The sequence below is a fragment of the Microtus pennsylvanicus genome, chromosome 8 (assembly GCF_037038515.1).
Source record: "Microtus pennsylvanicus isolate mMicPen1 chromosome 8, mMicPen1.hap1, whole genome shotgun sequence".
Lineage (NCBI taxonomy): Eukaryota > Metazoa > Chordata > Mammalia > Rodentia > Cricetidae > Microtus > Microtus pennsylvanicus.
In genome coordinates, this window is record NC_134586.1 from 57,929,036 (window position 1) to 57,948,791 (window position 19,756).

The 19,756-nt window shown below is 48.7% G+C and overlaps 1 protein-coding gene across 4 annotated transcripts in view; it reads left to right on the plus strand.

Annotated features, from left to right (window-relative positions):
* Positions 1 to 19,756, plus strand: part of Eefsec (eukaryotic elongation factor, selenocysteine-tRNA specific) — a 211,362-nt gene that overhangs the window by 176,560 nt on the left and 15,046 nt on the right. For all 4 annotated transcript variants that reach the window (XM_075983548.1, XM_075983551.1, XM_075983549.1 and 1 more), the window contains one exon: positions 9,035 to 9,191. In XM_075983548.1, the coding sequence (XP_075839663.1) occupies positions 9,035 to 9,191 (157 nt within the window). The remainder of the gene's footprint in view (positions 1 to 9,034; positions 9,192 to 19,756) is intronic.

The following is a 19,756-nucleotide window of genomic DNA, read 5'->3' on the forward strand; positions in this document are numbered from 1 at the left end:
TCCTATGCTCTGCAGCACCGGACAGACTTTGTGTCCTATGAACACTCAGTCAGCTTAGGTACCTGAGATATCCTATGTTGCTAGTGAAGAGACATCCTACCTTCATAGCTAGGTGTGAGTGAATACTTACCATCTGAGCATGAATGAAGACATCTGGGCCTTCTGTTCCTGCGCTTGTAAAGGTGTCATCTTTCGTAGTCAGCTTTGTGGACTTCATATGTTATGTCAGTCCTTGGATACACAAGAAGGAGGCCTAGATCACCCTCACAGTAGAGGCTGAAATTGAAATAGAAGCAGGGTCAAACATAATGTTAATCAAGGTCCTGCAGCCAGTGCTTGGCACCCAGGAGACGCTAACTTTGGGGGCACACAGTCTCTGCTGTGCTTGCTCTACTGCCTATATATGTGCCTGAATGCATGGGTGTTCTTCAGAGTAAGTGGAACCTAGACCCATCCTGAGCAACAGTTCTTACTCCAAATCTAGTCATCCTAAGTAAGCTTATTTTCTCTGGATACTTTTTTTTTCACCAGGTGCAGTCAAACACAATTTAACTAACTTACTATTAGTAAATAGCTCTCTTTGCTTGGCTAACAGATGAGCCACCCAGAAACTTTGATATCAGCTTCATTCCCATTTTTAATTATTTTGTATCTACAGTGATGGAATATACTATTTTAAATTTTCTCATTTTTCTAATCATTGCTTTTATATGAGTTAAGAATATTGTAATGTTAGGGTATGTTGAGTTAACATAAATAATTGCAAGCTCGGGGCTTTGCCAATGGGGCTCAATAAGATGATACCCCACACTCCATTGAGCCTCCACAATTCACCCTTTCATCTGTTTCCATATGAGGGGTCTACACTACTAACATAAATCACTAGCACTCCAAAGGCAGAGGCAGGAGAATCTCTGTGAGTTCAAGACAACCTAGTCTACATAGGGAGTTCCAGGGCAGCCTGAACTACATAGAAAAGTTTGCAAAGGTGAAATAAAGTCTCATTCTCCACTAAAGCAGAGATTATATGATTTCCTTCCAAAGAGTACAGGATAGAAAGTAAAAGGTTGAGAAAGTTTGCAAACCTGTCTCAAGAAAACAAAAACAAACAAATCTCTAGATGGGGGGGGGGGGGGTGGACTGTCGGCCATCAATGTTCCTGCAGTTGCAATCCTCTAATGCCTTGTTCAGTCTCCGCCTCAATTGCTTCCCTGCTAGTAAGGTCCAGAAACAGTGGGGAGCTCAAATAAAACTTTGCATTAGTGCACACTAAAGTTTAACTTTCACTTAGTTTTCATGTGTCATGAAATATTCTTTTTTAAAAAATGTTTTTCAGCTCATTAGGCAAAAAGCTATTCTTAACTCACAAGCCATCTAAGAACAGGTCTAGGCAAAGCCTGGCCCTCTGGTCAGTTTGCTGTTCCTTGTCTATGTGGTAAACAGCTCTTGCCAAGGCATGATCTTGCTGTGAGGGAATCCTGGTCACAGCTATAGCTGACCAGCTTTGCTTGCTCCACAGCCCCAGGAATTGGGCCATGGTGTAGAGGCTCACAGAGGTAAGGGCATCTGTAGTGTCACTCAGGAGGAGGAGAAAGGGAGGTCTGAAGGGCCAGAAGCTCTCTGGAGATGCTCCACAGGTCTGCCTATCTGGCAGTAGGCTAGCACGTAGGGAGTGGGGGATCACTTAAAGATGTACTGTTTGAGAGGAAAATACAAAATGTGAATCAGATTTTGAGCCCAGAGAAAGAATGAATGGAACGGAAGTGTTGGAAAAATGCTTATCCACAGAAGGAAAACCGAAATGAACTTGATAAACCATCAAAAATAAGAAAAACAAGAACAGTGCTAAAACACGATAACAAAGATACAGAAGTCAGAATTAAGAAGTACTTACCATACCAAATAAATGCCAACTATAAAGACAAACTAATATATAGGGTTAAAACACAAACTCTACTGGCATGCTGTGTCTAAGAAGCAAGGGTAAAAATAAAGAATGCCAGTAGCTAAGCAGAAAGACCGCATGAGTGGACAGTCACCTTTAACAGAGGAGGGCCAGGTACAGATATGAAGCAAAGTAACAGGCACAGTTACAGACCTGGACTAGATACATTAAAAGTAAAACCCAGCAGGAATCCAGGGAGATGGGGTGTGGATTTTCAGGTGAAATGTCTGGCCTCCCTTAGGGCATATGTAAATAAAAATGTTATGTACATAATAGTGTAGATTTGTAAAGATCTGGCAGAAATTATGAGTTGCTAAGGGTATGTCACAGCTAAGCAGAACTGTTGGGCTTGTCCTCAACAGGCTGCTAGTGCATACAGATTTAGACACATAGCCAGAGGCCAGAAAAATGGATCTTCCTGGGCCAGCAGGGACAAAAGCCCATGGATGGGGTGAAAAACTGAGAGTCAGGAGAGGGGGAGCGGAACTCCACTTATGATGGAGCCAGCACAGAAGAGTACGACCTTTGAGCTCTGTCTTGAGCAGCTAAAGAGCAACTAGCCAGACATGGGAGAACATAGAAGGTTCTAGGAGCTGCTTCTGTGACACAAAGAGGCCAACCAGTGTCTGAGTCTGACCCTGAGCCACTGGGGAAGCCCTCAGCCAGACCACCCAGCCAGCATCCAGTGAACAAAGTCAGGGCTGGGTGGGCTTGGGAACAGAGCAGCTTTGGTTCCCAGGGCTGGAATCACCTCAGAGCCAGACCTACAGAAGCTGTCCTGTGGAGGAGGCCTCAGCCATTGTCTTGCCTGCCTTTCCACAGCCTATGACTCAAGGCTTACTGACCCAGTTTATCGGGATCCCAAGAACTTCCAGGTTTGACAGAATCTGCTTCATGGGTCCACATTTCTCCTCCCTAGCAGTTCTGCCTTCCTTGGCATCAAGAAAGAAGTGAGACAGGTGAGATTTGGTGCCCAGAAGCACCTACCTACGTGCCCAATGCATCCTAACTGTTGCTATACTCAGGACACCAGCCCTCTGACTTCCAGTACCATCCTCTTGCCTCACTGTGGTTCTCAACATCTGGCAGCTCACACAGCCCCACACAACTAATGGTACACTGGAGAAAGGTTCTGCCAACTCTTAATACATGCTCTCTTTAAATCCCGAACCCATACAAGAGCCAGAGAACTGTGCACAGCACTAAAGTGGGTCCCAGGGTGTGGCAAGTGGATGAAGAACAGGAAACAAACATGGAAAGTGCTAGTACTTTGCCAGCCAGAAGGTGGCCCTTGTTAAGCCCTGTGCATCGTGACCGTGGCTCACATGAGCATTGCTCATGGCACACATCCCTGGGTCCAGGCTGAGTAGTGGCAAGAAGCTGCCCCCACTGTGGTGGGAGGGGGTCAGACCAGGCATACTGGCTACTGCAGGTCTGGCCCCATGGCGCCAATCAGAAAGGCCTCAGGCTGGACTTGAGGAGCCTGAGGCATGGACCCAACCAAGTGTAAACATACAGACGCCACCAAGAACACTGGCCAGCTTTGAAGTCTGACCAGCATCGCCTCGGGCTCCTGGCTCACATAGCTCCACTACTGATGGTTTGTTAAGTCTGCCCAAGGCTTAACAAGGGATCCTACCACCTGTTTCTTCCTGAGCAGGAGGGACAGCCAGGCCTGGAGGTTCTGTACAAGTCATCTGCAGCACCCCAACCCCTGGAGGAAGTTGCTTCCTGTTCTTTCAGTCTGTCATGCTGTTCTTGTCGACAGGCTCCCAGCCAACAGGGTGGAGGCCGAGGACCCTTGGACACATGGGTCCTAGGAGACCGAGGTTAAGAAGGTCCACTGCAACCGAGTGCTCTAAGCACTAGCCCCAACCTCTGCCTGCCTTCCAGGGTCAGAGTCCGATCACTGGAGCCCAGCTCCACTTCTCAGCACTTTGGCGATTGCATTCATGTTCAGTAGATGCAGGGTCAGGTGGCTGGAAAACGGTAGAAAGCTAGTCTGGAAACTAGAACTGAATTGGGGCCCCAACTAGCATGGCTATGGCTTCTCTGTAAGAATACTGTGGTGGGGCGTTGAGAAGGCCAAGTGGCTGGCACATAGTGCTCTAAAATACTCATCTCCTTTTCCCCATGGAGGGCAGCTGGCAGGGAGTCATCACATAGAACCTCTGTAGCTCCAACATAGGTTTTATCCAAGAGACTCAAGTGATGGCTGCACATATACAAAAGGTAAGGAATGTCCAGAGAGGAAGGAGGCCTGGCCTGAGGAAAACAACCTGTATTGCTACCATCCCGGGCAGCCCAGGTCTCGGGTTCTGAGCCTCTGGAGCATATTTGATGAGGTGAGACCATCACAGGCTAACTTATTGTCCCGGGGTTGACACCGGGCATATGATCATGGTGTTCACTGCTCACAGACTTTGGTGCCAGAAACCTGTCTCATCCCTGCAGCAGCCTTGAGAAGCAGAGAACTGTGTCTGGTTTTATAGAAGCAGAGCCTGAGGCACAGCAGGATAAATTGGCTTGCCTGGGTGCTATCGTGGTGAGGCAAGAACCAGCCCCATCCCATGGGTTACCCTAGGGCCTCTGCTTTTCCACCAGGCCATGCTGCTGGGGAGGAGGAGGAAGAGGACAGTGTTTTCTGCCGACACGCAAAGAGCACACCATTATGCTTGTCGGTGTCAGTGACTTCAGGTGGACTGGAAGAGGTGACACCTGAATAGCAAGGAGCCCCTTGCTCCTGAGACTGCTGGTCCCTGTCTTCTCCCAGGATACTGTCCAGAGTAGAAGGGAGAAGTAGAGACTGGGGTACCCTGCTGACTATGAATGCTGAGTGTGATCCTGCCCTCCTTCCTGTCCAGAAGTTCTGACAACTGCATCTAGGGTTTCTAGGTATGTTAGATCACCTGCCCCACATGTCCCTCCATCCCCCCACACATTAGTGTGACATTCACTAATGCAGAGTCTGTTCTAAAGGTCATTCTGCTGTCAAGTCTGGTGTCTGGCCAGTATCAGTGTCCTAACCCTAACAACATATGTTATGAAAATACTGGGGTTCAGAGAAGTCCCCTGCCTCAAGCCATGATGCCATAAGAGACAGGGCCAGAACTCAAGCAACTAGAGCCATTTCTCTTCTGGAGACAGGGGGTCTTCTCCCTTCACTCTAGTGGAGAGCCTGGCTCAACTGTCTTCATAGTGACTTCCCTTCCTGCACGATAAACTAAGTTGAAGCTTCAGAACTTGGGCAATTCCCAAGCTTCATCCTGGGAACCAAGCCCTGGAAGAAAGACACATGTAATGACATAATTATGTGCACCAGCAGCCAAGTCCCTGCTCAAAAGCTGGGGACAATGGGGACTCTCCTGGCATGGCAGCAAGAGCCTGGACGTGGATACACAGCTGTAACTGCTGAGGGAGCTTGATCCCTCCAGCAACCACTTGCGGGTAGATGAAGCAAATTACTCATGCAAGCAGTGAAAGTCCCCACTTGAGCTATTGTGACCGCTGGCCTGTGTTCAGCATTGTCCCCAGGAACAAGGCTACCAGCAAACCCCACAGGCATTGCCTTCAGTTTGACATGGTGATTGATTCAGAATCCAAGCCCTCCAACTGCTCTGGCAGTGCTTTCCTTGTGGTGTACTGGTGTCTGCTCTCTGTGCTCTCCTCTCACTGCAAGAGTCTGTGAATTGGACCACTGGGCTTCTTTGATGTGTTCTGGGTTGAGTGCCATACCATGGGCAGCTAGACAGGGAAGCCTAAAAGGGTGCTAGTCTCTAGATCTCATTACGTTGCCAGTTCCACCTTCCATCCCTGCCTCCTCCCTTAGAACACTTGTGGAAAGTAGAGTCCCTGACAATAGATAGGGACCATCTCCTCTACTGTGGCAGGGTTTTCCCTGAGCTGGGGCAAGCAGGGTTGGGGCTTCTCAGCCCCCCTGGGCTAGGCTTCCAGCACCACTGAGTCAGACAGTTAACATAGGCCCAAGACATCAGAGAAAACCATGCTGGACTCATTCACAGCAGAGACCTCTCCCCTGCCCCTTGGGTCTTGTGAAAAGTAGACAAAACAACCCCCGCTTGGGCTCTGAGCAGCATGAGAGGCACCCACCTGACAGTCTGTGGTGAAATGGACTTGATGGCTTCCTCTGCTCTCCAGCACTGTCCTCAGGAGTAAGCACACTCATAGTGCCACCCTAGGTCACCCTCAGTCTCCTGTGTCAGGCTGACACAATGCAAAGATTACTCAGTCTTTTGTGTAAAGTCTTTCATGACCACTCAGTTATGTTAAGTGATAGTAAGAGCTGTAAGCAGGCATGGCCACCAGTGTCCAGGGAATGCACAGGAACCTGGGGGTTGAACTCAGTCTCCACCCTTCCTGGGCTTAATCTACACTTGGGAATGAAGACTCAGAGGACACAATGAACCTACTTGGTGCTAGTATGTCTCCTGACCAGGCCATAAAACAAGAAACCAGGAATGACAGACACCCTTCTTTTGGATTTAAAATCCTTTTAGCTGCCACTCTTGCCATAGCAGATCTGAAGCCAGCCAGCAAGATGGAGCCCCTGGAGGCTCTGGTGAAGCCACAAAGGGCCCACTAGTCCCACACCTTTACCTGGATTCTTAAAACAACACTCTGGTCCTGGGCATGGTGTCACATGTCTTTAATACCAGCACTCAGGCCGGGCGGTGGTGGCGCACGTCTTTAATCCCAGCACTCGGGAGGCAGAGACAGGCGGATCTCTGTGAGTTCGAGGCCAGCCCGGAACAAGAGCTAGTTCCGGGACAGACACCAAAGCTACAGAGAAACCCTGTCTTGAAAAAAAAAAAAAACCAAATACCAGCACTCAGGAGGCAAAAGAGAATCTGCAGGTGCTTATGGGTTGAATTTGTTATTGGTTTGGTCTCAGTAATGAACTTTTTGGGGGTGGGTTGTTTGTTTCCTGAATCAGGGTCTCACTATGTAGCTCTGGCTGTCCTGGAACTTGCTCTGTGGACCAGGCTGGCCTTGAACTCACAGAGATTCACCTGCCTTAGCCTCCTGAGTGCTGGGATTAAAACCGTGTGACACCACTGCCTAGCCAAACTTTTAATTTTTTAAAGACAGGGTCTGACTAGTAGTATATAGTCTGGGCTGACCTTGAACTTTCTAAGCACCCCACATTCTCCTTGAACACATGATTATCCTTCTGTCTCAGTCTTCGTGAGATCTGGAATCACAGGCACATGCCACCATGCCCTACTGTTGATGCTTTTTAAAAGATGCTTTCAAAGTGAGCTATGAGCTCTTGGTCCAAGGACTACCTTTCTTATTTCTTGGACAAAGTGATGCTGGAGGGAGTCTGAGTCTCAGGTGTATCTGTCCCAGTGAGCGTCGGCATCCTGGTCGTATAGGAGGGAGCTATATCATGCCGGCTGCTGGTCTGCATTTCAGCATAGACTTTGTGAAGGGCCTGGCAGGCCTGGGCCAGATCCCTGTGTGCTGCTCCTCCAGTCTGACTCCTTAGGTAGGATGAAGTCTGTGTAACAGTTCTGACTGTCCTGGAACTCTTTTTGTAGACCAGGCTGGCCTCGAACTCAAAGATCCACCTGCCTCTGCCTCCCAAGTGCTGGGATTAAAGGTGTGTGCCACCACCACCTGGATAGGCGCAGCTTTCCTAAAGCCTGATCGGTGGAACTTCCTGGATACCAATGAGCAGAAGGCTAGCACTCCTGGCTCAGAGGGCCAAGTAGATAGACCCACCCTTAAGAGCAGGGGCTGCCCTGGGGGAGCTTGCTGGAGCTATCTCGGAGGGAAAGGAGGAATTGCTGTGTGGGAAAGAGGCTTGTGAGTTAGAGAGCGCTGCACAAGTGGAGACTAATTCTTATCATTGTTTGTATCCAATTCATCAATCACCGGGAGAGAAGGCATGCGGTCCCTTTTATCTACTGCTATGAATCAAGGAGAATAGGATATGCTTTTCCAAAGGTTTTTAGGGTAAATGAGACAGTTTCTACTTTTCAAAACAATCCATCTAGGGTGCTTGGCCAGATCCAGGCATCTTTAGTAGCAGTGAGATGTTTCTGCATCTTAGCAGGAGACAGTCCAGTGGCCCAGGGCATATACCTCAGCAGGAACCAGCCACTCGAAGTGACTGAAGAGACTGTATTCTACTTGTGGCTATCAAGAAAGAATAGGTGTGCCTGCTTAGAGTGGAAGACAAATAATTACCTGTTTATTTTAATTTTTTGTTTTGGTTTGGGTTTGGTTTTTTTGGGGTGTGTATTCAAGACAAGGTTTCCTCATGTAGCCCTGACTGTCCTAGAACTTGCTCTGTAGACCATACTAGCCTCAAATTCACAGGGATCTGCCTGCCTCTGCCTCCCATGGTGAGATTAAAGGTGTGTAGCACCACCACCTAGCTTAATTTTTAATTTTAATTTTGAGCAGATTAATTCATTTATTTCAAAGATCAGAATGTAGGAAAGATATATAGTGGAAAATTCAGGCACTCCGTGCCCTGCCCCTGAGTCAGCAGCTTCTTCTGACTTCATGTACCCCCTCCTGCACACAGCTTTGCTGATGCCAACTCAGGGCCCTGTGTCCTTCATACCTTTTCCTCTTTGTGGTCAGTGTGGCCAGTGGGAGCCATGTACCATTTTTTTTTGCATGTAGGCTGGGACTTGGATTGATCCAGCGCCTGTGTTACTGGATACTAGTAGTGAGTAGCCTGTATGCTGTCATTTCCCACCTGGATAGGCAGATCTAAAGGACATTTTCCCAGAAGCAGCATGCATGACTGAGAGGTCTGTGAATGCATTTTCTATAGCAGTTGCCAGAATGAGGAGCACTTCTTATAGTAGGGTCTGACTTAGAGGCTGAGTGGGTTGGAGACAAAACCAGCCAGGTAGAGGAGGAGTCTCACTTCCAGCTGTGATGAAGCTCTAACTGACAAGATTCTGGCAGGCTAGGTACAAATACAGCCAGGCTGTGCTCACCTCATACACAATGATGTAAACAGCGTAAACAGGTGGGCACAGCACTTTACCACCCCAGAGCCAGTTCTCCGCATGCACTACTAATGCCTCCTCTCCTATGTGGGGACAGGTAATGGATGACTACAGTGTGATTGGACGCTCCCTGTTCAAAAAGGAGACCAACATCCAGCTCTTTGTGGGGCTTAAGGTGCAGCTGTCCACAGGGGAGCAGGGCGTCATCGACAGTGCCTTCGGCCAGAGTGGCAAGTTCAAGATCCACATTCCTGGTGAGTACAATTGCATCTGTGCAGAGTGTGGGAGAAGTGGCAGGCCTGCACAGTCAGGACAGCATTGCTCGTGAGTCTTAGCTTCTGGCTAAGAAGCCAGCATGAGCCCTGAGAGGGTCTAGATGGGGCAAGGTCAGGCATGGTTGAATATTATCCCACTGTTTACTGTTTTGGACATACCTCAGCTTCCTTATGAAGTAGGCATTGATCTTACAGAAAGCTCAAAGGAGGAGGGAAGGTAGAGCCTGACAGAGCTGGCACAGCACCATGGTCCCCAGTAGGTTCAAGCAAATTTGTAGAGACCATAGGCCTAGGGCCATATGCATAGCTGGGTCAGGGTATACCTACTTCTAGAAGTGGAACCTCTGTTCCTTCCATGTAGTCATCCCTTAGGTCATGTGTGTATTTATATGAGCTGCATTTTATTGAAGCCAACTGTATATCAGGCCAGTGCTTGGTACTAGAGGGATGGAGGTTGTTGTGAGCTTTTTAATGTACATAGACAGTGTAAGACAAGTGCACAGGTCTGAGCTGGAATATGCAAGGTGTGGGAGGAGTGGCCATCCAAAGTGGGGGTACACTGGTATGGGAGTTGATGCAAGTGTAAGATAGGGGTGTTTGAGAGCTGCAGGTCTGAGGGTGGGGGGGGGGTCATTAGGTTGTGAGGGCTGCACGTCTGAGGTGATGTACTAAGTATACATGGGCTGGAGGTCATTGCCCGGAGTATACTGGGAGGTTGAACAGGTAGTACACAGGTTACAGGCAGTAACCTTATGGCACCCGAGGCACTGAGGGCTCTGTTTGTAGTAAGTAATACATTATGATCCTCAGACTTTTACCCCCACATATTTTGTATTGTGACAATTTTCAGCTGAACAAAGTTGAAGTATTTACAGGGACCCATCTCTGACAGCACACAGAATTCATATAGCTCTCTCTAATTTTTTTGGCTAAATCAGCCCTGATTCAGGCCAGGAAATAGGGCTCATTGGCCACACCTCAGGTAAGGCTAGGAGACCCAGAAGCCACAGATAGCATTTCCCTCTCACAAAGGAAGGCAGCTCGCCCTTCCTCCCTCCCTCCCTCCCTCCGTCCCTCCCTCCCTCCCTCCCTCCCTCCCTCCCTCCCTCCCTCCCTCTCTCTCTCTCTCTCTCTCTCTCTCTCTCTCTCTCTCTCTCTCTCTCTCTCTCTCTCTCCCCCCCCCTTATGGGGCTAGGAAGCAATAGGTAGGCCCACAGCAGAGAGAAGGACCACTCTCTTGTACAGCCAGCTGCATACACGTGCCGATTCTCTATCTACTCTGCAGTGCTTTTTAAGTCCCCACTGTGTCATCCCTGTGCTAGGCTCTGGGACTACCAAAGTGAACACAGCTGGAGTGACTTGTTCAGGGTGCTTGAAGATGGTAAACTTCTCATCAGGCACCCCAACAGTTCCACAACATCACCGGTTGAACTTTTCACAGCTCTGGAAGTCTGGAGCTGGGAATCCAAGATCAGAGAGTGGGCAAGGCTAGTCTCTCTTTGGCTTACCAATGTCCTTTCTCTTTGTGTCTTTGCATAGCCATTTCTCTGTATCTGTCTTAATCTTGTGTAGACACCAGTTTATTAGAATTTATCATTAACAATCTCATTGTAAGTATTACCACTTATACACTTTTGGGTATATATCCAAAGGATGCTCAATTGTGCCACAAGGACATATGCTCAGCTATGTTCATAGCAGCTTTGTTTGTCATAGCCAGAATCAAGAAACAACCTAAATGCCCCTCGACTGAAGAATGGATAAGGAAAATGTGGTATATTTACAGAATGGAGTACTACACAGCAGAAAAATATAACATCTTGAATTTTGCAAGAAAATGGATGGAGCTAGAAAACATTATTTTGAGTGAGGTAACCCAGACACAGAAAGATAATTATCACATGTACTCATAGGTGATTTTTAAACATAAAGCAAAGAAAGCCAGCCTACAAACCACAATCCCAGAGAACTTAGACAACAATGAAGACACTAAGAGAGACATAGATCTAATCTACATGGGAAGTAGAAAGTAGAAAAAGACAAGATCTCCTTAGTAAATTGGGAACATGGGAACCTCCGGAGAGGGTTGAAGGGGGGAGGAGAGAGGCAGGGAGGGGAGCAGAGAAAAATGTAGAGCTCAATAAATATCAATTTAAAAAAACAACCTCATTGTAACTTGATCTCTTTAAAGGCTGAGGGACCTGGGGATCTGTTTGTATGAGTGTAGGGACACTTGGTTAGCTTGCAGCAGGTGTGAAGACAGACCATGTGTAGGTGTCCTCATGTTTGCACTGCCACTAGCCATGTTAATGCTGAGCAGGAAGGTATGTGGTATTGTAACATCTCACAGCAAGGCCCCTGACTGAATCTGAGGATTGGAAGGTTTCCTGAAAAGGTGACATGGCTCCCAATACTGTGCCCATTGGCATGCAGCAGACAATGCGTCCTGTCATGGCATCAGTGTTAAACAGGTAAAGTCGGAGCCTGGGATCCAGTCTCACCTATGTGCCAAAGCCAGGTCCATGGTCACTGGTGGATCACAGCTCATCATTGGGCCACATGAATGTGTAGAGAGGGCATCTGATACCTTTGGAAGTCAAGGCCAAGGCCTGAGCCAGCCAGCCACACAAGGGAGAGACTGGCTGGACATGTCCTACCCTCAGTGTGCTTATGGAGATAAACCAAGAGGGAGGAACTGCTGCTTCCTCAAAACTTCATGCACAATTCCCTCCTGTGTTCCAGCTATGGCCTGTGTCTTGGGGACCCCTGAACCCAGGACACTGGTTTTAGTTTCTTCCCAGGAGCAGTCTGGTATAGAAGGCTTCAGGGCTAGCTTCTGAGGGTTCATGGGATAAAAAGCATGACCCTCCCATTCCAGAGGAGAATGGGAGGTGATGAGGAAGTTCCCCAGGCAACAGAAGGAAGAAAATCACCATCCAGGATAGAAGGAACAGAGAGTGCTAAGTCACAGAGACTGGGCAGAGTGCACCACAATTTGAAAATGTTGAATAATAACAGAGTGTAATAGTCATTGAACATTGTGCAGTGTGGGACATTGTTCTAAATGCTTTCTCTGTATAGCCGTTTACTTTGGTGTGTTCAAAATGCTAGTTTCGGAACAGCTTTTAAGCAATGTTACTTCTGTCCCCCAGCAAGGTCTTACTGGAAGACAAATAGTGGTAGAAGCCCCAGTATACTCCCTACTGCTCACTCTCTGTCCCAGCCTAGAGGCTTGTCCTTGGATGGTGAAAAGAAGTAACTTGTACTTGGCATCTGGTCTTACCAAAAACTGGCAATCTTGACTTTGGGTCTGGGTCCTTTTGTCATGGGGATGCCCTGTGCACTGAGAGTACTTTCCAGTACCCCCAGTCTCCTCTCCCTGGGTGCCAGTACTCTGCCACAGTCTGCACAGTACTGGGGCACACAGCCTTCCACCTGATGTCTCAGGGCACATTCAAAAATGGGTTTCAAAAAAAATAAATAAATTATAAATAAATAAATAAATTTTTAAAAATGGGTTTTCCTGTGCAGAGCTACGTAATCAGCAACATTAACACAAATATTTGACTCATTCACAGAGAGCTTCAGTGGTTCAGTTATTGGCCAGGGGTGTTGCTAGCCAAAGACGACCTCTGCCAGTCACACGCCAGGAATGCAAAGGGAGGGACAGAATAGTATGCCCTGAATCTACCATTGCTGGTACTGGACACAAGCCTCTACTGGAGACATGTTACAGAAATCAGTTTTCCGTCTTGTAGCAGCCCTCCCTCTGGGGTGGGCTCTCAGAGAAGCTGTCATGCACTTCAGATCTGACGATAAGACAGTGTTCCCATCTTGGAAGTTAGACAGGTACTGGGCCCTCCCTGCTAAAGCAGAGTTCTCAACATGGTGTCTACAGGACAGTGCCAAACAGTCAACATACGGCATGTTGGCAGTAGCTACTGCACCTATAAATGTCATCTTTGTCATTTCTTGGGTTCCTTCCTGTTGGGGTACCTGAGAAGGCCAAGAGGTGAAACGGTCACATCCTCAGCAGTCCCTAGGCTGAGTGAGCATTCTATCCGCAGCTCTCACAGAGTCTACAGGTGACATGGTGAACTTGCCAGGTCAAGTGGCTTACCTCTTTCCTGCCTGAGAAAGGGAGGGACTTTGTTAGGTCTAGCATGTCTGGGCCCAGCAGAGCTTAACTGGATGCTGAGAACTGGAGCTGCAGTGGGACACGAGGCCAACCAAGCAGCTGGGGTGTGTGCCTGAACTACCACTGCCCAGCAATGAATCAGGTCCACTGACTCCAGTGGGTCTGAGACGAGGGGCTGTGTTGTGCATTGGTGTTCATTTAGGGCTCAGAGGATAAATGGCTACATGACTGGCAAAGAGCTCTTCCCTCCATGGTACAACTGCCTGCAGCAGAGGCTGTAGCTCCAACCCCAGGCCCTCCATTCAGGATCCACCCACTCAGTTCCTCTTCTCTCTATGTCAGTCTGTGCAGGGAGCCAGAAGAATGCCAGTGTCCTGGTCTTAAGCCAGGTTTCACTGGACTCATAGATTATGGTAGCCTGAAAAACTGGGGAAACATAAAGTTGCCTATAGTCTCCTCATCTCAGGCATGAGGGCTTTTGTTTATATTTCCTTCTGCCTGTAAGTGCGTGTGTGAGTGTGTGTGTGTGTGTGTGTGTGTGTGTGTGTGTGTGTGTGAGTGAAAGAGAGAGAGAGAGAGAGAGTGAGAGAGAGAGAGAGAGAGAGAACCCAGAGGCCTGAAATCAACCTCAATTATTATTCCTCAAGAACTGTCTACTTCAATTTTAGGGTTGGTTGGTTGGTTTTGGGGATTTTTTTGTTTGTTTGTTTTTGTTTCTACGACAGGGTCTCTCACCTGGAACTCACAAGACCAGCATGCTCCAAGCTGTTTCCGCTTTCCAGTACTGGGTGTGCCCGCACACACCACTGCACTGGGTTTTTTTACTTATGTTCTGGAGGTGGAACTCAGGTCCTCATGCTTGTGCATGCAACAAGTGCTTTACCAGGATGGCTCTCTCACCAGCCCTCCTCCTGGCCCTTTTCCCTACCACAAATGTGGTAAGGAGGATACACTGTCAGGAGCAGGACACCCCCTGCCCCACCTTGCTTGCGGGCTATTCAAACTGCAGTGTCCATAGGCGGTACTATCCCAAAGTCAGTACCATGTCGTCAGTTTACACAGTGGGATTGGAAGACCAGTCCCTTCACTTGTCAGAATGACTTCTTCCAAATCCTAGTGGCTGGTGTGGGAATCACCATGGGAGGTGTGATATCACTCATTCCCAGCAGCCCCAGTACCTTTGTCTGGCCCAGCAGAATTTACCAGAGGCCAACCTAAGCCTGGAATCTGGTATCTGGGAAACACAAGAGTTTCTGTGACACTCAGGGTGGATTGACTATTCCACACCTAGGGCCCCTACTAGTGAGCTAATCAGCCTCTGTCCTGGGTAAGAGACTTCTGACTGGCCTCTTCCCACCTCAGCAGGGGACATGACTTCTCACAGAGAGTCAGGGCTTGATCTGTGTCTATCTCCAAATGGGAAAATAGGAAACAAAACCGTTTTTATACCAGTAACCTAAAAGTGATAGCTTATTCTGTCTCAGTTGTGAGCCAGCTCAGGGCAGTAGGAGGAGGCTCTGTTCTTCTCCTCGCTTGGTGTTATCACCCATTCCCTTCATTTATCTTCTTACCTTTCAGAAGAAGCTGTCCGCATGGTTTCAGCTCTAGCCCACGCCTAAGCTATTGAGCTCCTAAGCTTCTCTTGGCACAGTATTGGGTGCTGTGAATTTTCAATGCACCCCTCCTTGGTGAAGTCCAGCAGTAGCCAGCCACCTAAACTGAGGCTGGATCCGGGAATCCCAGGCTCCATAAATGTTGAGTGTTCCCAGCACATGAGGTATGAACAGCATTGCTGGAGCGTCTTCATAAGTTTACTGTAATAGGAACGGTGTTTCCTTAGGCTTGTTCTCATTTTCCACAATGAAAACACCAGATATTTAGAAGTTTCCTGCAAGCTCCTGGCAGAGTGATTCCCCAGAGACATTGAGTCACCTCGCCTCACACTTCTGGAAGCCAGGAAGATGGATTTGGAGTTCAGCTTTCCCAGGTGCCCTGTGCAAGCCATCCTCTCTACTCAGGGATTAATTACATTTCTTTGGTGACTACTAAAGTCACTCTTACCCCCCCATCCCCTACACGCATGCACACACACACAACATAAACTATATCTCCCAGGCTGGACCAAGCCAACTACACCGTCCCCACTTCTGGATTTGCACCTGGAGCTGGTCTACTGATTCTAACCATAGACCATATAGCATAAGCACATCACCCCAGTATCCCATGCAGGTTTGGGGTGCTACTGCCAGGTGACCCTTGGTCCTCCCCTCAGCCTCTGCACCTTTGATCCAAAGGCCTTGTACTATGCCCTGAACCCAGAACCAGAGACTCTGGTGGCAGTTCTATCAATCCATATGTCCTTGAGCTGAGACCCCTTGGAAGCAGTTGTGGCTTGGGGCACTGGCAGGAAGGCTTTTCAGAGCCTCAAGAAGGGTATCATCCTGTCCTAATCTAGGTAGCCTCTGGCCCTCAGGCACCCTGCTGGGCTATTGCACATTGCATCCCTTGCTGCCCTGGCCAGAGTATGTTTCTGGGGGCTGCCCTCCTCTGAGCATACTTGGCAGGGGAAGTCAGTATCATAGGATGGTAGGGGGCAAAGTAAATACCTACGGAGATCTGAAAGCTTCTGGTGAGAACATAAGATCAGGTGGGGGTGAGACCAGGTGCCAGTTCATCCAAAGTGCTGGCTGTCCCCAGACATCCTTACAAGGGGCCCCAGCCAACCTGAGGAGAGACAGCTAGATCTCACCCATACATAATACCCAGGATGAGGCAACTCTTCTGAGCAGCATTCATTCCACTGGGTTCTGCCCCACAGCTAGCTGCCAACTCCCACAGGGAGACAGGAAAACAGCTCTCTGGGAGAAGAGAGCTGAACAGGGGTGAGGGGTGAAAGTTGAGGTTTCAGAAAATCCTATAAAAATGAAAACAAACCATCCATCTTTCTCCTGGCATCTTACCCCGACGGTGCCCTTTCTGGATCTTGCCCTGACGTCTATGGGGACAGCAACTCTGAAACCTGACCCAGCCCCCATAAACTGCTGCTACCCCAGCCTAGGACTGCCCTAGACGAGGACAACCAGGCATCCATTGCAGGGAGCACTTTGGGGTGTCTTCTCCCCCTAAATGAATAGCCTCCTCCAGCTTTGGCCATTGAGGCATTTCAAAGCAATTGTAAAAATTATATGAACCCCATCGAAGAACTGTTACAACAATGTTTATTCCCAGCATTTGAAACAAGGACAATGATATTATAAATAATTGTAGATGATGAAGATAGGCAAGAAAAAATAACATAATTAAAAGAATTTTACAAGACGACCCGTTCACAAAGATGGATGGAGTAACACAATACGATGAAAATATCTGCAATTAACATAAACCAGCACAGTGGACAGAAACCAGCTGCTGGTCAGCCTCCCCACAAGGTCCCACCATCCACATGGGTAGTACTGGGGCATCTTGGGGTTGCTGTCATAACTCTGGGGCTCCAGGAAGAGGCAATCTGAGGGTTCTTTTCTGACAGCAGTTGGAGGCCTAGAATCCAGAGCCTGTTCAGTAGAACTTACACAAACCAAACAAAACCCAGGATTCAGGAAGTCACAGGATGTGCTGCAGAGCTTCCCCCAGGAGCTCCTCCCAGGATGACATTAACCCACTACTCTCCCCCAAAGTTCCCCATCACAGCACACTGCCAAACTCTTCTGTGTCTAGATTTCCTACGACTTAGAAGTCCCTTAACTTAGAAGTCCCTTAACGGTCCCTAGAGGGACCGTCTCCCCTCCACAGCCCCACCTCAGGATTGGCATGTGACAGGTGCCTGGTTACTCTGGGTTGGTCAACAAAGTGGTAGCCTCAGGCCAGTTTGTGTGGTGTAGGGAGCAGAGTGCAGTGACTATGCTTATGCAGTTGGGATGCAAGCAGAGCACACAGCCTGGCTGGACATCCATACTGTAGGTATCAGGTACCTGAGCTGGACCAGCATTCCCGCCTCCTGTCTGGGCAGGGATAACCCAAGAGCAGTTAGTCACTTGTGTCTCCTTTCATCACTATTTGATTTCCTAAAATAAAATTATAGGAATAATTAAACTTGTTCTTAACTGAAAAACATATGCCAGATAGTACAGAGTTAAATGGTTCTGTTGCCAGCAAATCAGAAAGATGGAAGTTTGAATCTCTCCCACAGCCTCCTATTTGCTTTTAAGAGAGAGAACTAGATGTGGTGGCCCCACCTGTAATCCTAGCATCAGGGGGCAGAGCCAGAATTCCCAGGCCAACCAGAGCTACATGAGGAGACCCTGGTTTGGGGGGGGGGGGGGCGGAGGTAGCGGTTGGTTTGGTTTGGAGGGGTTTTTTTTATTGTTTTGTTGTTCAGCCCTCCCTGGAGGTAGCTGTCACTCCCTTCAGCTAGCCTTGTGCCCAGTGGGTTTGTGCTTTGCCTGTCTGATGACTCAGTCAGTGCACAAGCTAAGCATCCCTTATCCAAGACATCACTAGCTGAGCATCCCTAACACAGAATTGAAAATGCCTAAAATGTGAGACTTTCTGAGTACCACGTAAGCACTCAAAGAATTTCTGAGTTTTCTCTGTTGTTTTGGGTTTCATGGACATGACTTCAGGTTGCTTCTGCAACCTAACTGCAAATGTCTCATGATCTGAATAACTAACTCAATTTATACACCTGTCACCTGTCCGAGGTTACCAGGACATTCACTCTTTCACTGCACAGACACACATGAGCAGCTCAGGTAGGTGCTGACAGCAGAGCTGTCCCCAGTACCACTGACGACAGAGGCCTGCACTTCAGCCAGTTTGCATCCCTGCCATCCCCAGCACTGTGCTCTCTGGCCATTTCTTGCCAAGTTCCACAGATGCAGGAGGTGGTTTTCAGAGCTGCTGTGTTCACCTTGTTTTGTTTCTCAGAGGCTTGGGGTTTGCCTTCTTTAAGCAGAGCAGGCTGGGGTTTTCTGGTGGACTTGTGCCATGGGAGTGACAGGAAGCCTGGGCATTTGGTTAGAAATTGGGCTCTTGTGTGTGCCACCTGGTTTCCTGCTAACTTTGACTTCCTGTCAGTGACTGAGAATCCAACAACCTTGGCTTTGTGGAAGTCGACCCTTTGCTGAACCCTCAGACAATGGGAAGGGCCACACAAGCGAAAGTGCTTTGGCCGCAGTCGGTGGGAAGGGAGAAGTGATGGTTCTAGAGGTGAAAGATCGGATCGGGTGGCGTGACTTCTTCCAAGGCAGGGAGGCCTGTTCAAGAAATGAGCCCAGCCCTGGTGTGGGCCAGCGTTCCTCAGAGGAGCAGCTGTGCAAAGGCCCCCAGATGATACCCAAGGTAGGGGCAATTGGAAGCAGAGGAAGGAAAGGGGTGCATGGGGAAGAGTGGAGAAGCAGGTTATGATGTTGTGGAAAACAGAGGAGGGCCTGGAAACCAGGAGAGAGCTCAACGTATTTGTATATGTGAAGCCACTTTCTCAGTGGCTTTAAGTAAAGCCCTGGGCTGTGGGTCTCTTTAAAACTGGAATCAAATCAGCCACCTCCTATTACTCTGAACAATAAACCTGGGGTCTCTTCCTGCCTGAAGCCCTCCAAGACCCTGAGAGAGTTGTCTATGGCTGCCCTCAGACTCTTGGACCTCCTGGGCAAAGCTGGGCACAGAGGTGGGAGGTGGAGGTGAGGAGAAGCAGGAAGAGCACAGAGCAGAGGGCTCCAGGCACTGGGCTTCTTTAGCCATGTCTCGTGCGTCCCACCTGTGTGTGCCGTCCTCTGACAAGAGGGAGGTGAGGGAGAGGCCAGCTTCCTGACGGGCCAGTTGTGAGACATTCATAAAACTTTTATTGGACTTGCCACCCTTCCAGATAAATATTTTTCAATTTTATGAGCTCGTTTTAGGACCTAGGCTTAATCCTGGCTTTGTAGCTGCCTTAAAAAAATTAAATATTGTTTTGGCAAAAGGAGCCCCTCCCCCATGCCGCCAAAGGCAGCTCATAAATCCCAGTGTTCAACTCTTGCCCTTGCCCCTCCTCACCCAGCTCTCTTCCCTCCCACACCCTTGTCCTAGAACAAGATGGGATCCAGTGCATAGCCACGAAAGGAAGTTCGGAGGAGTCTGCTTTGGAGGCCCATGGCTGCTTCCCTGAGGTTCCCAGTGGGGTTCACACAGGCACTGCTGTCCCATGTGTCTCGGGTCCTCAGTGAAGCCTCTTTTTGCATTCTTGCCTCTGTTTGCATCCTCCCAGGCCACCAAGCCAAGAGTGCTCCCAGCTCACTGTTCTGTCTCTTCCCTTATGACTCTTGTGCTGCCAGAAACTTTCTGTTCTATGTCATTATCAGGCATGAGTCTGGCCTTCTTGGAAATGTGACACACTTCCCCATGCATGGCCCCAGATCTGAACCCCTATCAG